The 20,745-nt window shown below is 36.0% G+C and overlaps 1 protein-coding gene across 7 annotated transcripts in view; it reads right to left on the bottom strand.

Annotated features, from left to right (window-relative positions):
- SUPT3H (SPT3 homolog, SAGA and STAGA complex component) overlaps positions 1–20,745 on the bottom strand; it is a 654,143-nt gene that overhangs the window by 105,880 nt on the left and 527,518 nt on the right. For all 7 annotated transcript variants that reach the window (XM_077161959.1, XM_077161961.1, XM_077161962.1 and 4 more), the window contains one exon: positions 2,679–2,754. In XM_077161959.1, the coding sequence (XP_077018074.1) occupies positions 2,679–2,754 (76 nt within the window). The remainder of the gene's footprint in view (positions 1–2,678; positions 2,755–20,745) is intronic.

A 20,745-nucleotide genomic window follows, 5' to 3' on the forward strand; every position in this document is an offset into this window, starting at 1 on the left:
CATGTTCTTAAATCTAATACATTTCCATGGGTATGATTCCATTCTAAGTTGGACCTTTTCATAAGGTTATTTCAGGTAAGGTGTGTTCCATTTCAATAAGGATGGCTCTTAATCCTATTACTAGAGGGTTTTTGTCATAAGAGAATGAAATCCAGACACACAGAGAGAAAGCTACAGAACCAAGAAGCTGAATGCATCAAAACTTGGAAGAGAAGTGAGAGACCAGCAGATGCTACCATGAGTCTTGTCATTTGACAGAGGAGCCACGGATTGCTGGTAGCTGGTCTTCAGGAAGAAAGCACTGCCTTGATTTGGATATTTTCATAGCTTCAAAACCATGAGCAAATACATTCCCATTGTTTAACCTGACCCTTTTCACATTATTTGTTTTGGGGAGCCTAGGAAGCTAAAACATTAATCTTAAAATTTTAAGGGATTTAAAAGGATACATAAGGGATACGTATTTTAAAAAATTAAGGAAGCAACAAAATAGATAGAAATAGAATGTATAATATCCTAACTTGTAGAGGAAAAAGGAAATGATGAGCAAAAACCCAATCAATCAAATAGAATATAGAAAAGGAAGAGAACATAGAAAAAGTAAATAAAACACACAGCAAATTGAAAATACAAAATAAGACAGCATATATAAACCCAAATGTATCATTTATTAAATAAATTAACTGTATTAATCAATAAAAAATACACAGATTCATCAGATTAGTTATAAAGGAAACCTAGATATTACCAGTTTAGAAAAGCTACATATAAAACAAAGGTTGAAAGCAAAGGATTGGAAGGAGATTTACTAGACAAATTCTAATTAAATGAAAACTGGTGAAGCAATATTAATATCATGTTAAAAAAGACTGCAAGGGAAATGACCATCTGACATATAAATATAAAAACAAAAGACTGGTAAATGTAAGCAGCTTAGCCTATAAAGTCAGAGTTACTGAATAAACATGTACCAGTAATCTCAATTGGTAAATGCTATGACATATAGATGGATTATGGCTCCTATATTCAAGTTTATCAAAATGAGAGAGGAAAGTAAAGAGTCTAACATTCTGATTAGTGTGGGAATGGTTTCTGATTTGCTGACCCACTTGAATTGTAGCATTCCCAACCATGGCATTTTGGCATATGAAACAAATTCTTCCATCAAGATTTCATAATGAAGCAGCTATTGGCACCATACAATATTTTTAAATGACTAAACTCATCTCCTTTAAAGAAAAAAAAAGGAGAATAATATAATGTTTATACTATAGCTATTTAGAAATGGAAATCACTCATTTTAATCTACCATAGTTTATTATTGAGTTAAAGACAACAGCTGAAGTGTTACTAAAAATCTGACTTTCAAATAAAAGGAATATTAGGATACTTCAGACTTCAGGAAATTAAAAGTATTAGTTTTAGTGTGAAATAGCATTTCTATTCCTCTAAGTGAATTAACTTAAAAATATGACAAAAATCATTATCACTTAATGTTACTTTATATACTGGAGATTTATACTTATGAAAGACTTGAATGCCATTTTTTAATTACTTTATTTTTTTGAATGCCACTTTAAACATAAAAGTTATAATATAAAAACCTCTCATTTGCTGAAATTTCCATAATCTGAAGTGTCATTTACTTAAGCTTCATAGATATATGATGCCAAATTGTTAGTCACATTAAAAAATATATTTAGTTAGAAAAAAATCTTCCAAAACATATTTTCCTATATTTTACTGACATTTACATGAGACACTATTTGAAATGTATCATTTATTTGCACTTTATGATTTATAAATGAAGCTTTCATTTTCTTTTTTCCAAATCAAATACATTGTATTGTGACCACATAATGGCTTTTCATTTAAAGACATCATTGTGTGTATAATCCCTCAGACCAGGGTCATGCGCTATTTTGTCATATTTTTAACTGGACTTTTTATCACATTCTCTCTTTGGCCTTTACCCCAGGAGCCTTAGTCATCACTGAACTATTGCTGTAAGGATGTTTTGTTACACAATCTAGCCCACGATTTATCATGAGCCTTTATGCACTTTTAGTAAGCTGGCGTGCAATGATAGGAGAGCACTAATTTTATCACTATGTTATTAGTATTGAAAGAGCATGAACTAATGAATTTGGCTAATATTGAATGCATGCCACAGAAGGAGGTTACAGACAAAAATGGAAGTGACTACTGATATGTTCCTTTGTGGGAATGAGTACTCATAAATAAAGGGAAATTTTCAAATGTATTAATTAATATAAGATTTTTAAATGTCATGGCTATTAAGGTTCATTGTGGGTCACATACAATTAGCAACAGTAGTCTAAATATGACTAAGAAAGTTGAAAAGAAATTAAAATGGGAATATTAAGAAAAATGGATTTTTTTTCTGACCAAAAGCAATGTGAGTAATTAACATGGGGCTCCCTTTGTATTACTAGCACTCTTTATAATCTTTTATATTATTAATTGCAAAACAGCAGAGTGAAGCAAAATCTTTTATAGGCTCCTTTCACAATAGAGAGGCTATTTTTGTGCCAGTCATAACTATGCATATATTAAATCCACCAATTTCTAAGGAATAGAGATCAGGTAATACTCCAGCACATCTGTAAAACACGTCTATCATACATATAATTAAGCAGAATTAAATGTTTACTTACAAAAACTTAATTGTCGACTTTCACAAAATTCTGCATATTGCGCTGAATCCATCACCCGTGTTTGTCTTTCTGCTCTCTAATAGATAAAAATAAAAAGACCCGCATTTTTTTAGAGCAAGGTGACAACTACTTTTGTTTTCACAGCTAAATCTTAGAAATGAAGCACCATTTTTATTTTGTACTCTAGGTGAAAAGTTTAGGACTACCATAACTAACATGATGTATAAAATCATCAAGTAATAGTGGGTGTGAAGCTTGTTTCTTTAGAAATAAAGTTTAAAACACCATTTTCTGTTCTTCTATTATTGTCATTAGAGTGGAAAAGAAAACTAAAGTAAATTCTCTTAACTGTACCATTCTTTTAAAGAAAAAGAAAACCATCTTGTGATAATAGCAAACCAAACAGATACATTATTACTACAATTGTCCATATGCCTTCAAGCTATGACATTTCAATGCTAAAACAGGAGTTAGCCAGTGAAATTCATATATTTCCCCTGAGAACATGAAGCCAGAGTTAAAAAATCCCTATTTAAAATTACAAAGAAAAGAAACAAGGTAAAATACAAATCCTTTAATCTGAGTCCAGGTATGATTCACACCGGTATAGTTTCACTTGTGGGTTTTTTATTCAGTATAGCAGATGTTTGCTGCTTCATTGTTCCACAAGAGGTAGGATAATTATAATTCACTCATAGTTTGGTGGGAAAGATTATGACCACTTCCACTTCCTTGGCAAAGGAAGCATTTTGAAATGAGACAGGCTGGTACTTCTTGGAATGAGTTTCTGACTAGTAAAAGAAAAAATATCCCTGAGATTTAAATTTTTTTTCCTGCTTTGGAAGGGCTTTCAACCAATTACCTTTACTGTAGTTGTTGGAGCATATAATAGCACTATTTATAACTTCTGTGGATACTGCTGTGTTTTATTTTAAATTGAAGTTAGTCCTTTTTTTGTTTGTTTGCTTGATTTGAGTGAGTACTCAATTTTAATGAGAAGTCAATTCGCAGAATGAATAATGGTGGACCAGCTGCAGATCAGTACAGAAAAGTTAAGGGGAGTGGTGGAAGTTAAGGTAAAACTTACTCACTACAATGTTTTTTTCCTAAGACCACTGACTGTTTATCCCTCCTTCCTTCCCTTCCTTCCTGCTTTTCAACTTTCTTTCCTTCCTTCTCTCCCACATACACATACTCACGTAAATACATATAAGCACCGGCAGACACAAAACCAGACTTCTCTGACTTATTTACCCTCTAGGTTCAAATATCGTTTTGGAGCATGTACAAGCAAGCGTTATACATGTGTACATGCAAATGTGCCCTCTTGTGCATGTAACAGAAATACTATGTGTCCTTGAGGGTATATATAATTGGGTGAATTTTTATGTACTTAGTTTTTTGATATCTGAATGAATGATTTAGTTTTGTCCTTTTTAATGTGCCTAACATGACTCAATAAAAGTTTGCTGATGGAACGTAGGAAGCAAGGAGGGGAGAATTTATTTATGTGTTTTGGATATAATAAATCAGCTACTAATATGTTTATTAAAAAACCCCACGATTGATAAAAACTATCATTTATATATATTTGTATGTGTGAATACATACACACACACACTTGACTATGGCAAAAACCTTTCGAGTTTGAATTTCCAAATCCTAGAAAATGACACAAGGTAATGAAGCAATAAACACTGCTGAATGGAGGAATGCTACTGCTTTATTCTACGAGCTGGACAAATAGCTATCACCATAATGCAGCCAGTCCTTGCTTATCAACACATTACTTCAGGTCTTCTATGTTACTCTCTATTACTAGGTTGCCTCATCATACACCCAATACATACTAGCTAGAGAGGATTTACATAATTAAGAAAAAGATGAAGTTTCTAAAGGGATTCTTTTTTTTTAATTGGGGTAACATACATAATACAAAATTTCCTATTTTAACTGTACATTTCAGTGGTATTAATTACATTCACAAGGTTGTGATATCATCTTCACAAACCTTACCAAGACTTTTTCATGACCCCAAACTGAAACTCTGTATCTATTAAGCAGGTACCTGACCCTCTCCTCCTGGCCCCTGGTAACCATGGATCTACTCACTGCCTCTATGAATCTGCTTACCTATATATTTCATATAAGTGGAACCATACAAGATTTGTCCTTTCCTGTCTGGCTTCTTTTATTCAACATAAACTCTTTCAGGTTCATCCACTTCATAGCATATATCAGAACTTCATTCCTCTTTATGGTTGAAATAATATTTCATTGCATGTATATACCCATTTTGTTTTTCCATTTAACTGCTGATGGACAACTGGGCTATTTCCACCTTTTGGCTATTGTGTATAATGTTATTATGAACATTGGTGTACAAGTGTCTGTTCATGTTCTTGTTTTCAATTCTTTTGGTATATATCCAGAAGCAGAATTGCCTGATCATATGGCAATTCTGTTTATGTGAGGAACTGACACACTTTTCCACAGTGGCTGCATTATTTTACATTCCCACTAACATGGTATAAGGGTTCCAATTTCTCTACATCCTGGCCAACACTTTCATTTTCTTTTCTTTCTTTGTTTTTAGTTTGTGAAGTGGTATAGAGGTTTTGATATGCATTTTCATGATGACTAATGATGTTGAACATATTTTTATGTGATTATTAGCCATTTGTATATCTTCTTAGGAATCATGTCTATTAAGTTACTTGCCTATTTTTATTTGGGTTGTCTTTTTGCTTTCTCCCATTCTATGTGTTATCTTTTAACTTTCTTGATAATGTCCTTTGGTACATGAAAATTTTTAACTTAATGAAGTTGGCTCATCTGTTTTTTCCATTTGTTGTTTTTGTTTTACATATCATATCTAAGAAATCATTTCCAAATCCAAGGTAATGAAGGTTTTCTCCCATGTTTTCTTCTAAGGGTTATATGGTTTTGGCTTTTATGTTTAGGTGCTTCATCCATATCTAGTTAATTATTCTATGTGATGTGAAATAGGGGTCTGACTTCATTGTTTTGCATCTGTGCAACCAGTTTTCCCAAGATTATTTGTTCTTTCTCTCATTTAATGTACTTGGCACTCTTGTTGAAAATAAGTGTTTCTGGAAATGAAAGTAAGGAAAACTTAGAGGTTAAGGTTACCAGAGTTACTTTACCTAAGTGAACTTTACCAGTTAACTTTAACTAAATGAAGTGTTTAGCTAGTTGAAGATTTTAAACTGCAAAGCCTATCATCTATTTTAAAGATACCCATTCACATCTGAAAGACTTGCAATCATTACAGCTAACTTTGCTTCCTTCACACCTCTCCAGGCTCATCCCCAGGAATTAGGTCCCACATTGCCAGGGAGATTTACACCTCTGGGAGTTATGTGGGGGAAGGCAGTGAATTTACTTGCAGAGTTGGCCTAGAGAGAGAGGCTACACTTGAGTAACAAAAGAGGTTCTCTGGGGGTGACTATTAGGCATAATTATATGTAGTCATATAATTATATGTAGTTTCTCCTTGGCAGAAATAAATTTCATTAAGGCAAGCCCCCAAATCTAGGGCTTGACCTTTTAAATTGGTAATCCCCAATGCCTATAAAAATATCAAGTCTTCCCCAGGTGGGGAAATTTCATATTTCCACCTTTTCCCCCAGTCCCTCAAGGGGGCTTTGCAAACACATTTTTTTTTTTTTTTTGGTATTCTGCCCAGATTACTATGGGATGTATTGGAGCAACACACCAACCTGTACAAATCAAGATCTCACTCCCTATTCAAGTTCCATGTAATTATGGTGCTCATATAAACTGACCATACAAGTTAAATTAGTGTGCTATAGAAAACAAATTTTGCACCATCTCTTCCTTTGGTCTCACACAGAAGCTGAAGTTTTAAAATACAACAGGTATCATCTGTGGCATAATTTTATTCTTGGCCTGGTAGCTTAGTCTCTTTGTCTCCCTCCCTCGCCATTTTGGCACCTCCGGTTCTTCTAAGCCTCTGAATTACAAGCCTCACCGGTGACTAGTGATGATGCAGTCTTGTCTCTTTAACCCTATTGGCCTTCTCCTTAGTCCTCCACCTGCCCAACATCCACTGCTACAAGTACACTCAGGAACAGCATCTCTATGGTCACAGTCACTCATCCGTCCTCCCTGTGTGATTGGCTACCCTCCCCTGGAGGCCACGCCCTAACTCCGCCTCTCCTCAAACTGTATATAATCCAGGGCTCACCCAGCCTCCTGGTCTTTAGCTACTGGCGGCCCTGGCATAAGCGTCTACCAACAATAAAGCTACCTCGCTTCATGCCTTAATTGACTTGGCCTTCAGTCCTTTAGACCCGCAGCGAGGTCTCCTGTGCGCGCCCCTTGGACCCAGACCCCCGGCTCGAGCCCCTTTTCTGCGTGCGGCAGTGTCGTCTAGCAAGCAGTGAAAAGCTGAGGAGTAGAGGTTCCCCGATAGTTTAGTGGTTGGGCCAAACCGCAATCATCCTTTACCCTGTATTTTGATTTACCTTAATCCTAACCAGATAATCTTCATTCATGTCTTTAACTGAAGACTGATCTCCTTTTCAGCTCTTTTAACAGTTGTTGAATGGGGTAAGGTTGACTTTCATTGCTGCAGAACTCTAGCTCCAAGTCTCGGTGTCAAACACATACCCAAAGTTCCAGAGAATGACCAGATTAAACACAAAGAGTTCAGCATCTCAGAATTTAGAAATAACAGTTACAATTTAGGAACAGATGTGACTGCTGTAAGAGTTTACAATCTAGGAACCTTTACAATAAGCCTTCCCCTGATAACCTAGGCTCCTGAATTCAATTCTCAGAGTTTGCACATTATAGTTAGTCCATATTAGTGGGGCATTATAAATCTGTCTTATTGTTTCTGGCTTACTTCATTCAATATACTGTCCTCAAGGTTCATTCATCTAGTAGCATCATAACTTCATTTCTTCTTATAGCCACTCAACATTCCATTTTATGTATATACTGCAGTTCACCCTTCCATTCATCAGTAGATGCACCCTTGGGCCACCTCCATCCATTGCAAATCATGAACATTGTATTACACCAATGTGCAAATGTCCCTCTGTGCCCCTGCTTTCAGTTCTTCCAACTATGTACCTAATAATGGGTTAGCAGGATCATATAGCAACCCTATACTTAGCCATCTATAGAACTACCACACTGCAGATGGGCTGCACCATTCTATTTCCCTACCAGTAAAGATTAGGTATACCACTCTCTCCACATTTTCTTCAGCACTTGTAACTTTCTGTTTATTTTTAAACTGTTTAATTCACACACCATACTATCTATCCTAAGTAAACAATCAATAATAATTGATTATGCATTCACCCCACAATCTATGAGGACATTTTCATTTCTTTGCAAAGAAGAGGAACAAAAATAAATAAAATAAAAAGGAGAAACCACCACAACCACCAAGAATCCCATACCCTTCCCTTATATTCCCCTTTTATTGACATTTAGCTTTGGTATATTAACTTTGTCACATTTAATGGAAGCATATTACGATATTACTGATAACTATATACTCCAGTTTGCACTTATTATATTTTTCTGTATCCCATCCCATTTTCAACACCTTATACTCCTGGACATTCATTTATTTGTTCTCCCTCATGTGAAAACATTCTTATATTTGTACATTTAAATCACCCTCATTGTCCATTCTAGGTTTTGCTAAGTTACACAGTCCCAGCCTTTATCTTCTCTCTTTCCTTCTAGAGTCATTCATGCCCCTGGCCTTCCTCTTACAAACATACTCATACTCAGTTTTGTTCAGTGTACTTACAATATTGTGCAACCATTAGGTAGAACTGTGCTATACATTTCTGGATCTTTACCAAATAGGTCCAAATAGAACAACTCCAAGACACTAATCAGATTGTCAAATGAAAAGATAGAGAATTCCGAAACCAGCAAGAAAAAAGTGATCCATCACATACAAGTTGAACATTCTGTACTCCTTCGGCATTAAATGCCCAATCTCTACCCTCTTCTGATAACGTGTACCAGTCTGCTAGCTGTCAGAATGCGGTATACCAGAAACAGAATGGCTTTTAAAAGGGGGGATTTATTAAGTTGCAAGTCCACAGTTCTAAGGCTGTGAAAATGTTCCAACTAAAGCAAGGCTGTAGAAATGTCCAATCTAAGGCAACCTTGGTTCAAGAAGGCTGTGGTTCAGGATTTCTCTCTCAACTGGAAAGGCACATGGTGAATATGATGGTGTCTGCTAGCTTTCTTTCCCGGCTTCTTGTCCTATGAAGCTCCCCTGGGGGGGTATTCCTTCTTCAGCTCCAAAGGTCTCTGTAGCTCTTTCCAAAATGGTTCCCTCTTAAAGGGCTCCAGTAAGCAACCCCACCTTCAATAGGTAGAGACACACCTCCATGGAAGTCATCTAGTCAAAAGTTTCCACCCACAATTGGGTGGGCCACATCTCCATGGGAACAATCAAAAAGCTTCCAGTCAGCAATATTGAATTAGGATTAAAGGACATGGGTTTTCTGGGGTCCACCACAGATTCAAACTGGCACAACAAGTGTCTGTGACTTGAACTCTCAAAGTTGCTATTAATGTTAGTTCATATCAGTGAGACCATACAATATTTGTGCTTTCATTTCTGGTTAATTTCACTCAACATAATGTCCTCAAGTTTCATCCATATTGTTGCATGCATCATGACTTTGATATATCTAATTTTTAAAAATTCTTTTTTAAAAATAGACTGATAGTTTTCATTTCTATATTTTTCTCCAGACCTCTCTCCTGTCTTGTCCTATCTGCCTGTAGTGCTCCTTTTAATATTTCATGTAGAGAAGCTCTCTGGTTCACAAACTTGCTCAGTGTCTGTTTGTCTGAAATATTTTAAACTCTCACTCATTTTTGAAGGACAGTTTTGTCGGGTTTAGAATTCTTGGTTGGCAGTTTTTCTCTTTCAGTATCTTAAATATATCATACCACTACTTTCTCACCTCCATGGTTTCTGCTGAGCTATATACACAGTCGTATCGAACTTCCTTTGTATGTGATGGATCAGTTTTCCATTGCTGTTTTCAGAATTCTCTCTTTGCCTTTGGCTTTTGACAATATGATTAGTGTCTTGGAGTAGGTGTATTTGGATCCATTCTGTTTGGGGTACACTGCATTTCTTGGATCTGTAATTTTATGTCTTTCATAAGAGATGGGAAATTTTCAGTGATTATTTTCTTTCTGTCCCTTTCCCTACTCTGTTCCTTCTGGAACAATTATAATATGTATATATGTATGCTTTATGTTGCCATTCAATTCCCTGAAACCCTGCCCATATTTTTCCATTCTTTTCACTATCTTTTCTTTTGTGTGTAGTATTTCAGATGCCCTGTTCTCTACTTCACTAATCCTTTCTTCGCCTTGTCAAATCTGCTGTTGTAAGTCTCCATTATGTTTTTCATCTTTTCCATTGAGTCTTTCATTCCATAAGTTCTGCCACTTGCTTTTTCAAACTCTTGAGTTCTTCTTATGGTTACCCAATGTCTACTTTATATCCTTCATCTCTTTCACCACATATTCCCTCAATTCATTGATCTGGCTTTTTAACTGATTTAGCATGCTTATTTAAACATCTTTAATTAATTGTTTCAACTCCTGTATCTCTTTTAAACTGTTAGTTTGTTCCTTTGACTGGGCCACATCTTTTTTTTTTTTTTTGCCAGTATGATTCACACTTTTTTGCTGGTGTCTAGGCATCTGATTTTCTTGATTAGTTTATTCTGGAGGTTGTTTTCACTGTTTTACCTAAGGTTTTCCTCCTGGTTGACTTTGTCCTCTATCTGGTCTTTAGTATTCAGTTCAACTTATTTTAGACCTCTAGCATAGCTTCTGTTTAACTGATGAGAATTTTTTAGCTCTTGTTTTTCTGGTTCTTGCCCAGCCTATATAGAACGTTTTGAGGAGGGTCTACCCAGATATGCTTGACTCCAATCAGATATTCCCAGACAAGGCAGGTCCAGGTCTCACGAGGAGGATGTAATCAGTATAAAGATTCCCTGAGGATGAGATCCAGTAGGTTGTCTGACTTTACTGTGGAGCCTCTAGATTCTGTACTTTTCCTATCCTGCCCATCAGGTGGTGCTTGTTAGCCCATGCTCCCCACATGGTGTAAAGTGGTATGGTGCCTTTAATTTTCAGCTACTTCTGTCCCTGCCTGGGTTGTGGCTGAGACAGAGGCTGAGGTGGAAGGCAAGCTTAGGCTGTTGATTCCCAGCCCCTGGGGTCTGAATTCTCTAAAGGAGGGCAACAACTTGAGCTGACTCCTCCCTTTTCTTGGGGAAGACACATCCTTTAGGGAATTATCTCCTACACTTGACTTGGTACTTTATCTCTCAGACCTATTTTAACTGCCCTTGCCTGGGTCAGTACTGACCATTGAAAATGTATAAGGTTTTATCTAATGAGCTACTGAGAATACTTAAAAAAAAAAAAAAGAAAAGAAAAGAGAGAAAATAAATAAAATCACTTTTCAGAGCCAGTCCCCAGCCTCCAGGGTTCACTAGTCAAGAGCCAGAGCTGGCATCTGGCTCCATGTGCCCCTTTTCTTGGGGCACAGCTCTTTTCCAGTATTCTGAGCTCTACTGATTCCACAAGCTTTTGTTTTTGTTCTTGTTACTTATCATCTGTTCCTTCTCCTCTTTGCAGGTAGAGACCTCAAGGTTATTCTCTTGCTTTCTTTGGGTTTATTTGTGCTCAGAATTTATATTCAGCAGTACAAATTTGTTAATTAAAACCAAAACTAGAGCTTGTTTGAGCTACCTTCCTTTGCTCCTAGTAGAAACTGATTCTTTTTCCCAATGGGAAGTATTTCCAACAGTCTGCCATGCCAGTGAAGGAGGAGGACCAGCCTCCCAAGTTTGGTAGTTTGGTTGTTTGCTGTATCTCTGCTCTTCCACCCATTTCAGATTGGGGTACAATGTGTGTCCAGCTATGGATAACTTCCCAAACCACTGTTTCAGACAGTTCCTGGCTATTTATTAGCTGCTTTGGAGGACTAAGTAAATTTTACACCTGCCTATGCCACCATCTTGTCCTGTTTCCTTCCCTTAGTTTCTTTTAAATTCTTTCAGTATCTAAGCAGTAACTGATCTAAGAAGCCCCAAGAAACTGGCCAAGGTTATGCATTAGAAGCCAGTTATCCAGAGCCTTGAACTCAGCAAAGAAACACTCAATGTAAAGTGATTGACTCAATAATAGCAAAGATTTATAGACAGTACAAAATCATGGTATATTAGAACTAGAGGACAGCTTAAAGTTCATCTTGTACAATTCCCCTTATTTTAAAGATAATGAAATTAAAGTTAAGAGAGAAGGGATTTGCTGAAAGTAACCAAACCAAGACTGAAGCCCATGACTCTCAATTCTTGAGTCAGCCTACTTTCATTATAAAAAGCTATCTCCAACTTGTTTTAATTTTTTTTACTCAAATGGTTTCCTTTGGGATCCTCTAAATTCCATACATCTTACCAAAAATACCATGTTGGCACTAGAACTAACATGCACAAAATATTCTTGAGAAAAATAAATTAGTAAGGCTTTGAGTCAGCAAAGAATATACAACCTAGAGATAATCAATGCAGACTTTACAAACTACACTATATCTGGTAGTGCATTAGTGTGTGGCAAACATGTCACATGTGTGTAGAGAAACTGACTTCCCTCAGCCCTGTGTATGTCAGGCAAGGCTGAGGCAGCAGAGCCTACAGGGTGGTGTCTAGCTATGAATTGCCTTGGACATTTATCTCAATCTACCAAAAAATATTATCATTTTTCATGTATGCTATGATGTAAAAAAAAGTTAGGAAGCACTTCCACTAATACTAATGTCCTTACTATTACATGATATAGCATGTGCATGCTATTCACTGCATGGTCAAATAAGCCCAACACTGAATCAGAGATTTTTTTAGTTATGTACACTAGCTAGAATTTTAGGATGACTCAGATATGCTCATCATGCTAATTTCTGTTTACTTCTCCCTTGTCCCCATGAATTATTTCAAAAGCCACAAGAAAGGGACCAAATTTGGTCTTATTGAAGGACCTAAATCATTCAGTATCTGATTATCTCTGTTCTTTAAACTGTTATCTTTTTATAGAAATATTTTTATTGACAAATCTTCACATACACAGTTCATACATGGTGTACAATAAGTGGCTTGTACAAACAATATTATCACATAATTATGTATTCATCACCATGATCATTTTAGAACATTTGCATCTAGAAAAAGAAATAAAAAGCAAAAAGAAAAATCTCATACATCCCATACCCCTTACCTTTCATTGACCACCAGTATTTTAATCTACCCAGTTTATTTTACCCCTTCTCCCCACTATTATTTATTTATTTTTTTAATCCTTATTTTTTTACTCGTCTGTCCATACCCTGGTTAAAAGGAGAATCAGACACATGGTTTTCACAATCACACAGTCACATTGTAAAAGTTCTATTGCTATACAATTGTCTTCAAGAATCAAGGCTTCTGGAACACAGTCTAACATAAACTGTTATCGTAACAGCTGGAAAAGGCAGTAAACATCTAATCTTCATGGTCTATGTTTCTTTAAAGAGAGGAACTATGTTTCACTTTTATAATCTCAGTGCCAGACCAATGCCTAGTTTAGATTTACTTGAACCTTAAGAAACCTTTGCTGGCTGTTGTATGACTGGATACATGGATAGACTAATTAAGGAATGCATTTAAATCCTTAACTGGCTGATATAAGACCAAGACTGCAAATTTTGTCATCAAATTATATGAATAATAAAGAAGGTAGGCTGTTTTAAAGCCAAAGACCCATAAAACATCAACACATTGGCCAAACAGTAAATACATCTAGCTTTTATCTTCTGTGATGCCTCCATTCAGATTACCCATTCCAATCCATATTTAAATGCACAATTGTGGTCCATTTCTATTCCTGGTACTGTAAGAAATATTTGGAAAAATATGTAAGGAAAAAAATCATCCTAGTAAATCAGCACAATCAGAGTAACAATGCTTACTATTTACATAGAGCAGCATAATTTACGAAAGATTTCTTCATATATAATGTGATCTCACTTGATCCTCTAAAAATCTTTAAGATAAATAGTTTTAATAGCTCCACTTTATAGTTGAGGATTTTGAGATTTAGAAAAGTGAAATAACTTTAAAAGCACATAGCTAATAACAGGCAAAGCTAGAAGTAAAATTTGGAATAAAAAACTGGAATAAAAAAGATATATACACAGGACACTGACAACACTAAACACTGAAATAAAAAGGTCTGAACAATCACTGAAGGTTTATCACAGTTTTCTTCTTACTGAATGTTCTCAAATTGTGCAATGCTGTCTTCATCTTGGACTGCCACATAAATGTAAGGTCATCTTCAGATTAGTCATGCTCTTATATCTGCAAGTCCAGCTCATCTTGTGCTTGTCAGTTCTGCAGACCACTACTTGGTTTCTTTAGGTTTCACCAACAGTGCTCTTGAATACTCATAAAAATATACAAACATACTCAGAGAGTTTTCTCAGTTTGAACTTAAATAGCAAGCAAAGTATTAAACTATAGGAACATACATGGAAAAAATACTTTTGAAAAATTTGTCCCTAAAATTTTCTAAACACTCAATAATGCTTTAAAATTCAACTGGAATAACTTTTAAAAAATGTAAAAGAGAATATGCTACTAGTATCTCCCTACCAAGAAGTTATAGCTTTTTCTGGTTATTGTAAAGCAAACTTAGAAGAAAGAAATATGCCAGATGAATTTATTTTCTGGGTCTTACTAAAATGAAAACAGGGAAGCATTCATCTCTACAGATGTAATACCTAGTATAACTCATTTGCTCAGTATTTTGAACACAACAGACTCTCAGGATATATCTGTCACATAGAATTTTTGGTGAAAAGTTTTGACTTCACTTGACATAACTGAAGTTGTTTGTGTCTTTGAAAAATATTTTCGGCAATGACAATCACTGTTTGCCCCTGCTTCTACCATTTTGAGATATAAAGCTGAATTACATATGTAGCATGCTGTTCCATTTAAATTCTCTGCATGCTTTCACTGAAACATACTTAAAGTCTATAGAAACTAGTGATGGCATACCTCTTGGCAGTTTGTCAAGACACATGACATTTATGTTTTTTTCAGCAAAACAGAATCACAGAACATAACTTTCAAACCAGGATGAAAGCTTATCTGCTCTCATTTCCACCTTGGCTTTTTTTATTATTATTATTTTGATTAGTCTTAAAATTGAAATACGAAGTCCTTTCTGCATGTAAAAGGCACAATGCTAATGGTTAATCATTGAGTACCTCATGTTAGACAGGAATTGGTTGCTGAACTCGAAAACTTGAAAATCAAATGAAGTGGCTGGTGGCAGCATCCAGCAACATGACAACATCTGAATTATAGAATGTTCATGTAAGGCTTTTTTTTTTTTTTTTTTTTTTGCATGGGCAGGCACCGGGAATCGAATTTAGGTCTCTGGCATGGCAGGTGAGAATTCTGCCACTGAGCCACCGTCGCACTGCCCTGTGTAGGTTTATGTATGTTTGTTGTGATCCTTTTGCAGAAGAATACCTACTAACAGATTAGTAAATTCCCAGAATGCTGAAGAAACTAAGGAACCATCCTGACACACTTTTGGTATTGAAGATGAGGTGCAGAAAAGGTTCAAGAATTAATCTGTGTGGATAGTTACAGAGACAACCTGGTACCCCAGTGACTGCTCACTCTGCTTTATGAGTGAGTTGCAACTGAGTAGAGTCCCTTACCCAAGAGTCAAATGAGTTTACCTAAAAAAAAAAAAAAAAAAAAAACCTGTCAGATTTCCCTTTCCTTTACACCCCATTGCAAAGGCCATCATTTTGGGCCTAGAGTACTGCAACACATTCCTGGCTGGTTCCTTCCATATATACCTCCTCTCCCAAACCACCCTGGGTACAGCAACTATAAAGAAAAACATATAGACAAGGCTCTGGCACATGATAAAACTTCACTGTAGCAGGCCTCCTCCATCCCCAGACCACTTTCTTTCCTCTGCCTCTTAAAATTAAATAAATGGTTCTCAGCTGATCACTGATCAAATTTAAGTTCAAATGTTTGGCTTCCAAACAAAACCATAATCTGGTCCATTCTACCTAGTCACCCATTGTTCTCACTACAATCTAACAAATATTCTTTGCTTAAGTCAGATTATTCTTTGTTTCACCTGCCATTGCTTTGCTGACCCTTTCCTCCCCCTCATCAAAGTGTTCCCCACCCTTACCCCAAACTCATGGTAATTTAAATCCTTTTCTCCAAGGTTGAGCTTAGGCTCCCACTCCTCCAGGAAGTTTTCCTGAAGACCCAAGCTCACACTGATTTCTCTCTTCCAAAAGATAGTTTTTCTAGAAGTATACACACTGATTTCTCTCTTCTGAAAGATAGTTTTTCTAGATAGTATACTCTTGTACTTTTCTATGTGGGCTGTTTTTGTCTCTCCTCAAAGATTATAAATGCTTTGGGGAATGTATTACAAACTGAAAAACAAAAAGCAAGTTGCAAACTAGAATGTATGTAACTTGATTCCATTTGTCTTTAAACACACACATGTGCACATGAACATAAGAAAAAAGTCTGGAAGGACATATATTAACTTCTAATAGCATTTATCTTTGGGGGTGGGATTATGGGTGTCACAGTCATGTTCATGTGTCAACTTGGCCAGGTGGTGGTGCCCGGTCATCTGGTTGGATAAGCGTTGGCTTGTCTGCTTCTATGAGGACATTCCATGGACTTAAATCATGATTACTTTGACTGCATCCACAGCTGATTACATTTGTAATCAGCTACAGGGAGCGTCTTCTGCAATGAGTGATGCTTAATCCAATCACTGGGAGGCTTTTAGGGAGGATTCAGAAGAGACAGTCATTCTTCCTGTTTCAGCCGGTGAGCCTCTCCTGTGAAGTTTGCCCAGACCCTTCGTTGGAGTCACCAGCTTCAGAGCCTGCCCTATGGATTTTGGACTCTTCCATTCCCATGGTTGCCCATCCAGCCTCTCTTGAGAGTTCTTTGAGGACCTTCATTGGTTGCCAACTTGCGCCTGCCCTACAGACCCTGGACTCTGCATCCCCACAGTTACGTGAGACACTTTTACAAATTTTGTATCTATGGATAGCTCCTACTGATTCTGTTTCTCTAGAGAACACTAGCTAACACAATGTGGAACTTTTACTTTTTCAGTAATAGATTTCAGTACAGTGAGTTAACATCAGAAAAATTAAAAAGATTTGAAAAAGTAAAGAAATCCAAGCCAAATCAACCAACCAACAAGAAAACTGCCTAAAACTGTCTAAATTGGATAAGAAGGATCCTATTTTATGTTTTCTTGTAATTCCTCCAAAATACTATATTGGTATAAAATATATGACAGACAATATATTTTTTTTTTTGATTTTTTTTTTTATTAATTAAAAAAAGAATTAACAAAACAATTAGAAATCATTCCAATCTACATGTACAATCAGTAATTCTTAATAACATCACATAGTTGCATATTCATCATTTCTTAGTACATTTGCATCGATTTAGAAAAGGAAATAAAAAGACAACAGAACAAGAATTAAAACAATAATAGAAAGAAAAAGAAACAAAAAAAACAAAAACAAAAAACCTATACCTCACATGCAGCTTCATTCAGTGTTTTAACATAATTGCATTACAATTGGGTAGTATTGTGCTGTCCATTTCTGAGTTTTTATATCCAGTCCCGTTGTACAGTCTGTATCCCTTCATCTCCAATTATCCCTTCTCTTTTTTTTTTTTTTTTAATTAACGGAAAAAAAGAAATTAACCCAACATTTAGAGATCATACCATTCTACACATGCAATCATTAATTCTTAACATCATCACATAGATGCATGATCATCATTTCTTAGTACATTTGCATTGGTTTAGAAGAACTAGCAACATAACCGAAAAAGATATAGAATGTTAATATAGAGAAAAAAATAAAAGTAATAATAGTAAAATCAAAACAAAACAAAACAAAACAAAACAAAAACCTATAGCTCAGATGCAGCTTCATTCAGTGTTTTAACATGATTACTTTACAATTAGGTATTATTGTGCTGTCCATTTTTGAGTTTTTGTATCTAGTCCTGTTGCACAGTCTGTATCCCTTCAGCTTCAATTACCCATTGTCTTACCCTGTTTCTAACTCCTGCTGAACTCTGTTACCAATGACATATTTCAAGTTTATTCTCGAATGTCCGTTCACATCAGTGGGACCATACAGTATTTGTCCTTTAGTTTTTGGCTGGATTCACTCAGCATAATATTCTCTAGGTCCATCCATGTTATTACATGGTTCATAAGTTTATCTTGTCTTAAAGCTGCATAATATTCCATCGTATGTATATACCACAGTTTGTTTAGCCACTCTTCTGTTGATGGAGATTTTGGCTGTTTCCATCTCTTTGCAATTGTAAATAATGCTGCTATAAACATTGGTGTGCAAATGTCCGTTTGTGTCTTTGCCCTTAAGTCCTTTGAGTAGATACCTAGCAATGGTATTGCTGGGTCGTATGGCAATTCTATATTCAGCTTTTTGAGGAACCGCCAAACTGCCTTCCACAGTGGTTGCACCCTTTGACATTCCCACCAACAGTGGATAAGTGTGCCTCTTTCTCCGCATCCTCTCCAGCACTTGTCATTTTCTGTTTTGTTGATAATGGCCATTCTGGTGGGTGTGAGATGATATCTCATTGTGGTTTTGATTTGCATTTCTCTAATGGCCAGGGACATTGAGCATCTCTTCATGTGCCTCTTGGCCATCCGTATTTCCTCTTCTGAGAGGTGTCTGTTCAAGTCTTTTTCCCATTTTGTAATTGGGTTGGCTGTCTTTTTGTTGTTGAGATGAACAATCTCTTTATAAATTCTGGATACTAGACCTTTATCTGATATATCATTTCCAAATATTGTCTCCCATTGTGAAGGCTGTCTTTCTACTTTCTTGATGAAGTTCTTTGATGCACAAAAGTGTTTAATTTTGAGGAGTTCCCATTTATTTATTTCCTTCTTCAGTGCTCTTGCTTTAGGTTTAAGGTCCATAAAACCGCCTCCAGTTGTAAGATCCATAAGATATCTCCCAACATTTTCCTCTAACTGTTTTATGGTCTTAGACCTAATGTTTAGATCTTTGATCCATTTTGAGTTAACTTTTGTATAGGGTGTGAGAGATGGGTCTTCTTTCATTCTTTTGCATATGGATATCCAGTTCTCTAGGCACCATTTATTGAAGAGACTGCTCTGTCCCAGGTGAGTTGGCTTGACTGCCTTATCAAAGATCAAATGTCCATAGATGAGAGGGTCTATATCTGAGCACTCTATTCGATTCCATTGGTCGATATATCTATCTTTATGCCAATACCATGCTGTTTTGACCACTGTGGCTTCATAATATGCCTTAAAGTCAGGCAGCGCGAGACCTCCAGCTTCGTTTTTTTTTCCTCAAGATGTTTTTAGCAATTCGGGGCACCCTGCCCTTCCAGATAAATTTGCTTATTGGTTTTTCTATTTCTGAAAAATAAGTTGTTGGGATTTTGATTGGTATTGCATTGAATCTGTAAATCAATTTAGGTAGGATTGACATCTTAACTATATTTAGCCTTCCAATCCATGAACACGGTATGCCCTTCCATCTATTTAGGTCTTCTGTGATTTCTTTTAGCAGTTTTTTGTAGTTTTCTTTATATAGGTTTTTTGTCTCTTTAGTTAAATTTATTCCTAGGTATTTTATTCTTTTAGTTGCAATTGTAAATGGGATTCGTTTCTTGATTTCCCCCTCAGCTTGTTCATTACTAGTGTATAGAAATGCTACAGATTTTTGAATGTTGATCTTGTAACCTGCTACTTTGCTGTACTCATTTATTAGCTCTAGTAGTTTTGTTGTGGATTTTTGCGGGTTTTCGACGTATAGTATCATATCGTCTGCAAACAGTGATAGTTTTACTTCTTCCTTTCCAATTTTGATGCCTTGTATTTCTTTTTCTTGTCTAATTGCTCTGGCTAGAACCTCCAACACAATGTTGTATAATAGTGGTGATAGTGGACATCCTTGTCTTGTTCCTGATCTTAGGGGGAAAGTTTTCAATTTTTCCCCATTGAGGATGATATTAGCTGTGGGTTTTTCATATATTCCCTCTATCATTTTAAGGAAGTTCCCTTGTATTCCTATCTTTTGAAGTGTTTTCAACAGGAAAGGATGTTGAATCTTGTCGAATGCCTTCTCTGCATCAATTGAGATGATCATGTGATTTTTCTGCTTTGATTTGTTGATATGGTGTATTACATTAATTGATTTTCTTATGTTGAACCATCCTTGCATACCTGGGATGAATCCTACTTGGTCATGATGTATAATTCTTTTAATGTGTTGTTGGATACGATTTGCTAGAATTTTATTGAGGATTTTTGCATCTGTATTCATTAGAGATATTGGTCTGTAGTTTTCTTTTTTTGTAATATCTTTGCCTGGTTTTGGTATGAGGGTGATGTTGGCTTCATAGAATGAATTAGGTAGTTTTCCCTCCACTTCGATTTTTTTGAAGAGTTTGAAGAGAATTGGTACTAATTCTTTCTGGAACGTTTGGTAGAATTCACATGTGAAGCCATCTGGTCCTGGACTTTTCTTTTTAGGAAGCTTTTGAATGACTAATTCAATTTCTTTACTTGTGATTGGTTTGTTGAGGTCATCTATGTCTTCTTGAGTCAAAGTTGGTTGTTCATGTCTTTCCAGGAACCCGTCCATTTCCTCTAAATTGTTGTATTTATTAGCGTAAAGTTGTTCATAGTATCCTGTTATTACCTCCTTTATTTCTGTGAGGTCAGTAGTTATGTCTCCTCTTCCATTTCTGATCTTATTTATTTGCATCCTCTCTCTTCTTCTTTTTGTCAATCTTGCTAAGGGCCCATCAATCTTATTGATTTTCTCATAGAACCAACTTCTGGCCTTATTGATTTTCTC

Source organism: Tamandua tetradactyla, chromosome 5 (assembly GCF_023851605.1).
Source record: "Tamandua tetradactyla isolate mTamTet1 chromosome 5, mTamTet1.pri, whole genome shotgun sequence".
NCBI lineage: Eukaryota > Metazoa > Chordata > Mammalia > Pilosa > Myrmecophagidae > Tamandua > Tamandua tetradactyla.